General features: G+C 47.1%; 1 protein-coding gene across 2 annotated transcripts in view; it reads right to left on the reverse strand.

Moving 5' to 3' along the window:
- gnao1a (guanine nucleotide binding protein (G protein), alpha activating activity polypeptide O, a) overlaps nucleotides 1–10797 on the reverse strand; it is a 102808-nt gene that overhangs the window by 19865 nt on the left and 72146 nt on the right. For both annotated transcript variants that reach the window (XM_012818814.3, XM_031564903.2), the window contains exons 4-5: nucleotides 9251–9411; nucleotides 756–884 (exon numbers count right to left, since the gene is read on the reverse strand). In XM_012818814.3, coding sequence (XP_012674268.1) covers nucleotides 756–884; nucleotides 9251–9411 — 290 coding nt within the window. The remainder of the gene's footprint in view (nucleotides 1–755; nucleotides 885–9250; nucleotides 9412–10797) is intronic.

A 10797-nucleotide genomic window follows, 5' to 3' on the forward strand; every position in this document is an offset into this window, starting at 1 on the left:
GATCACCACCCTCCCTTTCAATTGGATTCTAATTTCTGCCTTGTGTCACACAGAGGACTTAATGAGACCTCCTCTAATGCATCAGCCCTGGTCCTCACACACACACACGCACACACTCACACACGTACGCACGCACGCACGCACGCACGCACGCACGCACGCACGCACGCACGCACGCACGCACGCACACACACACACACACACACTCACAGCCAATAGGTATGTTTCAGATACAAAGCTCTAGATCAACTTTAAGAGAATCATTCTGAGAGACTGATTATAAAAATCAGTGCTTACTTGTATAATCATGGACTCTACGGATCCTTAACACACACACATTCATAATTAACATTTTCAATTGATTTGAATTTTTTTTTTTTTAGATTAACAAAAACTATCTGTTGCTTTAATAAGCAGGAATATTAGAGACTATTACAGAGTGTTATAAAGAGTATTCCTAAAAAAGGGTCTGAGTGAGGTTATTCCAGGATATCCTCACTCATGGAATGCCTCTTGTCCAATTAGAAATCAATAATGATTATCAAGACTGTTTCTTGGAACATTTCACATGCAGTAGTGAAAGTGTTCCAAATCAGTCAACCAACTGTAGTTCTCAGAATGTTAGGCAGCATTCCAGGACATTCCAGAACACTGGACAGTAGTCCTCCGACCATTAGGCACTGTTCCAGGATGCTCCCTGTTGGCTGCCGTGCTGGCCACAACCAGCTGTCCTTGAGCGAGAGAGTGGGGCTCACCTGAAGTGCAGGTTCTTGAAGACGAAGTGGGTTTCTACGATGCCAGTGGTCTTCACTCGGGTTCTCAGGATGTCCTGCTCTGTGGGCTGGTAGTCTGGAGCTCCAATCCGATCTAAACTGTCTAGGTAGCTGGAGGGGAAGAGGAACCAGGAAGAAAGAGACATTAGATTGGCCGCTCCTCAACCTCAGTTCAGTGCAAATTAACTCATGGCTCTGAGGAAAAAGGACTAGACTTGCATTGATTTGGGTTAGACATGGCTGTTCTATTACACTGTATGTTTGAATGTTTTTTCTCCACAGGAATAATTTCCCGTTTGCTGTTTCAGCCTCGAAGGGATCAAGGGATAAAAATGGGATATTCTGTCATTCCCTTCTCATCCTCAAACCTTATAACCCTCTATTAGGCATTTTTGGCTGTGGGACACCAGAGGAATTTGGCTGCAGGGTCTCAGAGCAGCTCTCTTTCTAACCCACAGCCATGACTGAGACCAGTCCCTTCTGGGTCCATAGATCATGTTGTGCAGCACAGACAAGCAAGCCTTACATGGGTGGCTAGTGGCACAGGCTTGAGTAGACATTGGTAGAATTTCCCCTTTTGGGTAAACAGGCCCCTTTAAGGTACACAACATATTAAAACAAAGTATTACATTCCAACTTTGTAAGAACTCTTAAAAGCCTACTGATTTCACCTCCTTTAGAAACAGCGATTCCTGCCCGCACAAATAGGATTATAGGAGCCATCTAGGTTATGTTATGCTATTAAGTGAAGACCTATAATCACTGGTACATTTAACAGAGGAATGTGAAGGCTTCCTGAAGGCTTTGAAATACTGACTCAGCTGTCCATTTAGCTCCAGAGCATTTTAAACATGCTCATTATATTTAGTGAGATGTTGAGTCTAACCTTGATTTAGTCCCCCCCCCCCCCCCCCCTCATAGACAGCCTGTTGTTATCAATCTGTTCAAGCTGTCACCTGTTTCAATTTTCCCTAGGTTACACACACACACACAAACACACACCCACACACACACACACACTCCGTGACTCTTCGCAGCCAATCAGAGCAGCTTGTTGGCAGTTAAGAGCCGAGAGGCTGGTAACTAGTCACTGGTGACAGTGGCCCCTGCGGTAGACTGGCAAAGCCATTACACACCTGACGCCCCTCTTCCACCTCTCCTGCCACGTACACACACACACACACACACACACACACACACATTCACACTCGCCTCAACGCTGGGGTGCTGTGCCAACACTCGCAATTTTCAGGTGACTCAGCGAACAAGATGCCTTTCCTTTCTGAGATCATTTTCCAGATCTAGCTGTTGATAATAAGTTATTGTGAAGGAGATTGTATAGTGGAAATTGTAGCCAGAACAATAACATCTCGCTGTGGTGTCCTTGTTACACTCATTTCTGAGACTAAATGTCTGATACTGTGTGTGTGTGTTTTTGTGCATGTTCTTTGTGTAAAGCTTTCTACAGTGTATTTGTGTGCAGGGCTTCTGTCTGTGTGCCCATTGAGTGCCACAGAGCTGCACTGAGCTAAACACGAGCTGGTTTTCCACCCAAGCCGAAAGAGATGGAGAGCTGACTGAACTTTGGGGGCAGTGCCTCCAGCGCAGCGTGCCTTGGAATAACCTGATGTGACTCGGTTGACTAAGTGTGGACGGACGGTGTTGACAGGCTGAAAGGCCTCAGTCTTCTCACGCTGAGAGGAGGACCTCCCTGGACGTCCTTATGATTGGAGGCGCTCTTATTAGGGAGACAGAGAGAGAGAGAGAGAGAGAGAGAGAGAGAGAGAGAGAGAGAGAGAGAGAGAAACCAGCTGGGTCAGTGCGTGGACCTCCCTATGAGAGTACCTTCATTAAGGCAGACAGAGAGAGAGAGAGAGAGAGAGAGAGAGAGAGAGGGGGGTTGTGTTCTTATTGTGACCAGGGACTGCACTGCACTGCACCTAACTCACTGCAACCAATACCAAAGTCTTAGAGACCAATGTTTTTGCAAAAGTTGCTTTATCTAAGTGACCTGGAGAGACTCATGGCTCTGCTGGGAGAGAGGGAGGACTGCTGTAGACTGGTGACAAGATATGTAGGGGCCTGACATTAACTTCTCAGCTCCCTCTGTCCCACGTGGCTAATAATTAATGTTTACTAGTGAATGATTGACTTGTTACGTGTTTCTATCCTATGGTACTTACCCACCTTCCATAGCCCCTCTTGTTCCCCATGTCCTCTGTGCTTTTACTGCGTATTGTTTGTTTTATTTAGTTTATTTATGTTTATTAGGATTGTATAGTTTGTGTTTATGCTTTTATCAATGTTGTATTGTATGCAATAAATCTATTTGAATTTGAATTATAGAGAGAGAGAGGGAGAGAGAGGGAGAGAGAGAGAGAGGGGGGGAGGGAGAGAGAGAGGGCGAGAGAGAGAGAGGGAGAGAGAAAGAGGGAGAGAGGGAGAGAGGAGAACCACCACCTCAGAGCACAGACCTCCCTATGAGTGTGAGTACCGTCATTAGGCTGACAGGGAGAGAAAGAGAAGAGAAGCAGAGCACTGATAGTGTCAGAGTAGAAATGGACACTCTCAAATGATCACTGGGACTCTCTGGCACTCACTGTGCCTCTTTGGCTGCTGCAACACTTTCTCCATTTTCCTCTTCCTCCATCTCTTTTTTTCTCTCTCTGGCTCCATGTCTCTCTCTGTCATCTCCTGTCTGTTTTGCTTGTTCTTCCTCCTATGTTCCCTGACTCTCCATCCCTCTGTCTTTCTTTCACTCTTCCTTTCGCTCTTTAACCATTTATTCACTCTTCTTTCTCTCAAATTCACACAAGCCTCACCCCTATGGCTGTAAAACAGTATTGCCAGAACGACGGCCATGATGGAAAATACACAATGTGGAGGATGGTAAGATTTAGTAGATGTAAGATCTCTCTATCTCTCTCACCCTCCGTCTCTCTTTCTTTTCCCCCGGCCCTCTCCTTCTCCTTCTCCCTCTCCTGCTCTCTTCCCATCTGGTGTGTCTGAGTCCTGGTCAGTGCCTGATCTGAGGCCAGCTCCTGGGGCCTGGGGGCTTGGCTGCACAGCTGCAGAATTCTGCAGTGCCATGTGAAACATTCCGCCACCAACATAACCAGCATCGCCGCGACAACAGCTATGATACCCACATAGTTACAAAACAGCCTCGGGGGAGGATTTCCTCATTGTTACCTTAATGCAGTGAACTATATGTGCTAGCTGAAACTAATATTTCATCATCCCTTGTGCCCGAATCTGATTAGTGGATGGCAAACACTGTGGTCCTCTGCAGACTGACAAGCACACCGGCCTGTCTCACTGCTCTCTCTGCCTCAACACATTTGGCTGTGTGGCCACACAGACTATTACTGAAATAAGCAGGGGAGGACTGGGAATGGATGAGAGTGAAGGAGGGAGTGAGAGAGGGAAAAGAGAAAATAAAAGGGAAAAAAGAGAGAAGAAGGGAGAGCATAAGACGGGGGGAGAAAAGAGAGATGGAGAGAGAGAGTGAGAATAAGAGCGGGAAAAGGGCAGAATGATCCAAGTCCAAGAGATGGAGTGCAGAGAGCTAAGGAAAGAAAAAGAGCGAGGGCGAGAGAGAGAAGGATGGAGAGAGAGAGAGAGAGCAAGAGACGGGAGCAGGTCAGAGACGGCGGATAATGACTAGACGTTTGATGTGGTTGGAATGTGTTTCATCTTGGCTGAGGGACTGGAGTGCCTAAGCCTTTGTTGAAGCTGCCCATCCTGCCAGCACGTCCCCACCCACTGCAATACCTTCCTCACACTCCAGGGGGCGATGCTGCTGCGATGGGAATTTGTGAACATCCTGCACATTAATGTTTAATTCCACCTGGACTTATAGCACATATAGATGCCATTATGGCCTTTCTGGAGAGAAACTAGGCTACCACGTGACTGCATGTGAAAGGTCTTTCACAGAAATAAATTAAAGATGGAGGGGGGGGGGGGATCAGTACTAAATGATGTATCCAAATCTCCACCCTCTCTGAGCACACACATTCTGCACTTCCCAACCTTACCTATAACTGGTCTCACAGGAATATTCTTGCTTTGCATCTCTTTTCATTCCAAACTGTTCAGCATTCATCTGTTGTATGAGCCCCCCCCCCCACACACACACACACCTAACAATACCAGTGTATTGTTTGTTATCACACTCAGTCTGCCAATGCAAATTTCAGCCGTATCGGTTGGAGAGGGATTTCCATCAAGTGGGTTTAGACTGTGTGTGTGAGTCACAGCCCCACTGGAGTGGAGTGCTTATTGGGGCTGGCATTGATGCGGGCGTCTCAGGCCCTGTGGTGTCGTTGAGAGGTACAGTGTCATGAGCGCTACCTCTCAGGAGATGGACAGATATCGGTGAAAGAGTGAAGAACTAGATTTAGAGGTAGAGTTCTTTAGGAGGCCTATTTGAAGCATTCTGTAGAACCTTTGAATTCAGGTTCTACTGTAAACAACCATTTAAAGCTTATTCTCTGTGAACTAGTCAAATATTGTAGCCCCCCCCCCCCGAAGCATTTATTTAGCATTTTTGGGGCTTGTATTGTGTTGTTGTGTTGATATTTGTTTACAATACATGAAACTGCATGATACCCTGTGCTGTGGGTCTGAACATTTGCTTGCATAGGGGGTGAATTGTATTTTAAAACCTTGTTTAGATGTGTTTGTGTGAGGCACTGGTAGTATGCAGCCCTGCACTGAGCATTCTACTGATGTCAGGTTTGGTATGGTAATCCTCCTGGCTGGCAGACCTCCTGCTCCAGAAGACGGTGCCCCGTGGCAGCTGTGTCTGTGTCTGTGGTGTGTTGGGTTCTTCTGGGTTATGTGATAAACAGAGGCGTGTTTTGGCTGGGTCAGGGGGGTCGTTGAGGGTCTGGGGGATCGAGGGCGAGGAGGGCGAGGAGTGGTATGCTCTCCTTCGGTGGAGGGAGGCTCAAATCTCTCTCTTCATCCAGCACCACTTCCAACCCTGCCTTCCTGCCTGCCTACTGCACCCTTCCTTTGGTGCTCTCTGCTTTGTCTCCCTCACACACACACACACACACACACACACACACACACACACACACACACACACACACACACACACACACACACACACACACACACACACACACACACACATACACACATACACACACACACACTCTGCTGCCGCCCCCTCCTCTTCTGCTGTTCCTGCTTGAGAGCTCTGCCTGGCAACACCTCTCATCAACCTGCTTCCCATCACTCCACAGTCTGGCAATGAGATACACACCCCCCCCCCCCCCCCCCCCACACACACACACACTCTCCCACACCAAGACACGCACACACACACAAAGCTAGACATGGAGGACACAAAGATAGCCCAGAACACAGGACTCAGGACATAGAGGAGAGGAGAGCAGCAGCATGATAAGGGATGGGAGACAGATGACAGGAATGCTGAGAGGGTAGAGGGGAGAGAGGGAGGCCTGGAGGAAGAAAAGAGAAAAGGAGAGCCCAGAGTGTGTGTGAGAAGAGAATAGAAGATGGCAAGAAAGGCAGGACTGGCAAAAGTAAAGTTTGAAATAAGGGCAGAGAAAAAGAGAAAAGAAGGAGAGAGTGAGAGGAGAGAGAGAGAGAGAGGGAGATAGAGAGGAGGAGAAAGAGATATTGTTCATAGGGTGGTGTGTATGTGTGCGTGTGTGTGGTTACGTGTCACAGATACCACAGATAAAGATGGAGGAGCTTCCTAGAGGATAACCAATGACATGGCAGTGGGCCCAGAGAGTTCAATCCTATTAGAAGCCTCTCCGCTCGGCCTCTGGAACAGCCCAGGTGCAGCAGCTAGCCGCCGCAGCGAGCTCCAGAGACAGGGGGATGTTATGCATCATACGCGTGATACAGAGAGAGCGGCAAGCTCAGGCCCAGCTCAGGCCCAGCTGTGGGCCGGCTGTGGACCAGCTGTGGACCGGCTGTGGACCAGATACAGCCTTGAGTTAATAAGTTACTATTGGTGCTTTTCCACTTTGGGGTACGACTCCGGTGTGTGGGAGAAAGCCTCTGACTTTTTTTGCTTCCATCTTTAAGGATGGACCGGTGCCGTGTTCCAAACAGCCTCCGTTCGGACCTGGAGCGTTAGCTTAGTTTACAGAAATGACTTCGCTATTTGTGAAGAAATACTAAAACCTGTGGCTGGCTCTGGTCTTAAATGGAGAAAGGCCATATCTGTGTATTAGCGTCAGCTAAAGAGGCGCTGGTTCCGATCAATATGGAGCTCTCACACTACTCCCTTCTCGTCAGGAAGTCTGACTGTCATTAGTAGCTGTGAAAGCGTCATTTAGGATTGAAATGCAGGGTACTATAGGGGGGGCAGAGAGAAACTGAACTTCCACTTCCTTATAGCAGACACAAAATGGCTGCCAGGCATAAACTGTTAGGACACTCCTCTGACCATAATGTGTTTCCTGGACAACAGTCTCGCAGTCATCACAGCCTTTGTAAATTGGTTAATTCGCAGAGAGGCTTGGTTTAGTTAAGACAGTCTGCTGACAATAATGTACGTTTCCTGGCTAGCTGTCGTCACCACAACCTTTGTAAACTGGTTCATTCTGCCATGAGGCTTGGTTTGGTTAGGGGTTTGCCGGCTACAAGCACTGCTATGCTAAGATGCGGAGGAGCTGAGTTTTGAAAAGCACGTCAAAGGCTAACCTTACACATTGACGCTAGTTCATCTAGAAAAGGCAGTGAACCGTCCCGTCATTCAAAACACACAGTACATATGGCGGTGTACACTTAAGAGTAGTGCACCCATTATGAATAAATAGGTCACAAAATAAAGGCTTTCGGGGACAAGAATAGAACATAAAAACAGCATAGATCGGGGGATAAGGCAGCACAGAGGTTGTGATTGAATCATTTCTTTGAGACTGTGAATGCCTGTTGACACGTGCATGAGTGCCCACACACACACACACACGTGCACACACACACACACACACACACACACACGTGCACACACACACACACACACACACACACACACACGCACACACACACACACACACACGTGCACACACACACACACACACACACACACACACACGCACGCACACACGCACACACACACACACACACACGTGCACACACACACACACACACACACACACACACACACACACACACACACACACACACACACACACACAAATCTCCTAGAAACCAGCTTGATTTTGTATGTAGGTTATTGGTTTCTTGTCACTCTTTTGGGCGAGTGCTATGTCAAGGCTATACTTTGATCAATCATAATTGCCAATCCAGATGCATTGTACATCTGGCCCCTGACTGCACTGCAGAAATATACTGATGCAAAATCATGCAGCAAATCACATATTAATCTAATAACTTTTGATTGCTGCGAAAGCCTAATGGCACATTATTAAAATGTGAGTGGTGCTTCTATTAATCACAATGTAAATTAAATGAAAAGCTTAAACACAGTCAATTAGCTGATATCAAATCAGATGATCACATAATATGCAGGGCCTGACTGACGGGTCCAGTCCATCTCCAACAGCTCATAAATCACCATTAGTGTTTACTTAGTATTGTATTGTATTTTATAGCAGTTTCTGACAAGGATTATGCGTTTTTTTGGCCGTGAAGTAGCGTGTAGACGAAAAAGGATGACTAGGCGGAGAGGAGTGATGCCTTTAGAGGCTACAGTGCTTATCCCAGATTTAGTGCCACGTCTGAGAGTTTATCGGCACCGGCTCTGTGTCCTTTTTAGGCATCCATTCACCGTGCCTCACCCCTGCTTCCTGCTTATCTGCCGAATCATAGAGAAGCCATTCCTCTTCATCTAAACACAAACATCCACACAGACAAGCATCGCAGGCCGTTCAAATAAACCACCGCGGTGGACCAGCACATTCCACTGTGTAATGAGTCTCACTTTGGAGACACACAACACGGACGCTGACACACACACACACACACTGAAACTCGCTATCTCACACAGACAGACACATACGCACAAATAAATACAAGTACAGCTGTTCTCGCAGTCAATTCAATCTTCTTCCCTTTTAGGACAAAAATGGCTAAAAATGGATTTGAAATAAAAGATAATGAGTAAGAAATGAATTCATCACCATCACATATGGAGATAACACCCCATCAAGACTTACTCACAGTTTAAGCAAGCGTTTGTAGTCAAGAAAAAAAAGGTCACCTGAGTGAAACCAGATTCCTTTGTGCGAAAACATTTCCATTCTACTTTTAACTATTTTATGCACTTCCATAAGCCTTACATAACCTTATTTTGCAATGCAAATGATGGGTGAGGCACACCAGAGGTGACTGAGCTGAGGTAAAAACAGGACCACATCTTGTGTGACTGTAGTGGCTCATTTGGGTGCTATTTCCCCATCTGCCCTGCGGGGGGTGATAGAGAGAGAGAGAGAGAGAGAGAGAGAGAGAGTGACACTTACTACTGGGCGGAGTCGTTGAGCTGGTACTCGCGGGCGCGGCTGAAGCACTCCTGGATGCCGGAGTCGGTCCACAGGTTCTTCATGGCGACCAGGAGCTCCGGAGAGTACGGCTCTGTGTCCTCCATGCGGCTCACTACGTCACACACCATCTTAGCATCCGCCTGCACAGAGAGAGAGACAACGCACGGTGTCAGAGATGCTGTCACGCCTATAAATACACACACATGCGATCATGCGCACACACTCACGCTCAATGTATGGTGTCAGTGATGCTGTAACGCCTATACATACACACACATTCGATCATGCGCACACACTCACGCTCAATGTATGGTGTCAGTGATGCTGTCACACTTATACATAGAAATACAATATGCCTCAAGAGTGTATCGTATACGAAGGGCGACACAGCATCGTTTTACCACACGTTTACCTGAATGATAGTTTACATTTGTTAGACACACCCACTAACACACACACATACACACTGCCACTTTATCATGTGCACAGATTCATGCTCAGAAGTGCTCCCATGGCAGTAATATTTGAAAAGATCCAACCGCATCAAACACACACACACACACACACACAGGCAGTTGTCCACACAAGCTTCAAGGCCACTTCCATTGTGCCAGTGCCGTAGCACTCCATAGCCAGGGCACTGAATGACTCCCGCCCAGTTGCAATCACCCCCATCACTGCAGTGCTTTGAGAGACCGGTTCTATGACATCTGAAATGCTGTGTGCCCACTTCTCATCAGTTTGCCCACCGGGCCAACCGGTCTACAGACGAGGCCATCTCCATGGCGATCCACGCTGCCCCGGCCCACCGGGACCATCCCAACTCTTAGGTTAGAACCCGGCTGCAGAACCCGGCTGGCCACCACTGAGAACATGTACCATAAACACTGCCTGGGCAGGGCAAAAAGGTTTATGAAGGATGCACCGCACCGCACCCTAACCATGGACCTAACCATGGGCTCTCCTCCCATCCGGCAGGCTTTACAGGAGCCTCCGCTCCCACACCAGCAGACTCAGGAGAGCTTCTTCCCTGAGGCTGTGACCCTGCTGAACTCCACACCACAGCACTAAGCATTACTGCACTCATTACTGCACTGTCCCAGCGCTTTTACATTAGCACTGCTCCTTCCTGCATCGGCTGAACCTCTCACGCGGTTCAGATCATTATTATTTATATTGTATATACAACCAACTGTACATTTAGTCTATACTGTACATACAACTCTTACATATAAACTTCTCTTTTCAACTCTTTTTTTTATATTATACATACATAATAATCTATATATTGCTCACCACTGTCAATATCACTGTACATACTGTAAGATATAGCATCACTTATGCTGTAGTACTTACTTACCCTTATCTGTAAATAATACTATTCTTCTGCACTTCTGGTTAGATGCTGACTGCATTTCATTGGCTTTGTACCTGTTCTCTACACAATGAGGTTGAATCTAATCTAAAACACACACACACACACACACACACACACACACACACACACACACACACACACACTTCGA

Source organism: Clupea harengus, chromosome 3 (genome assembly GCF_900700415.2).
Source record: "Clupea harengus chromosome 3, Ch_v2.0.2, whole genome shotgun sequence".
NCBI lineage: Eukaryota > Metazoa > Chordata > Actinopteri > Clupeiformes > Clupeidae > Clupea > Clupea harengus.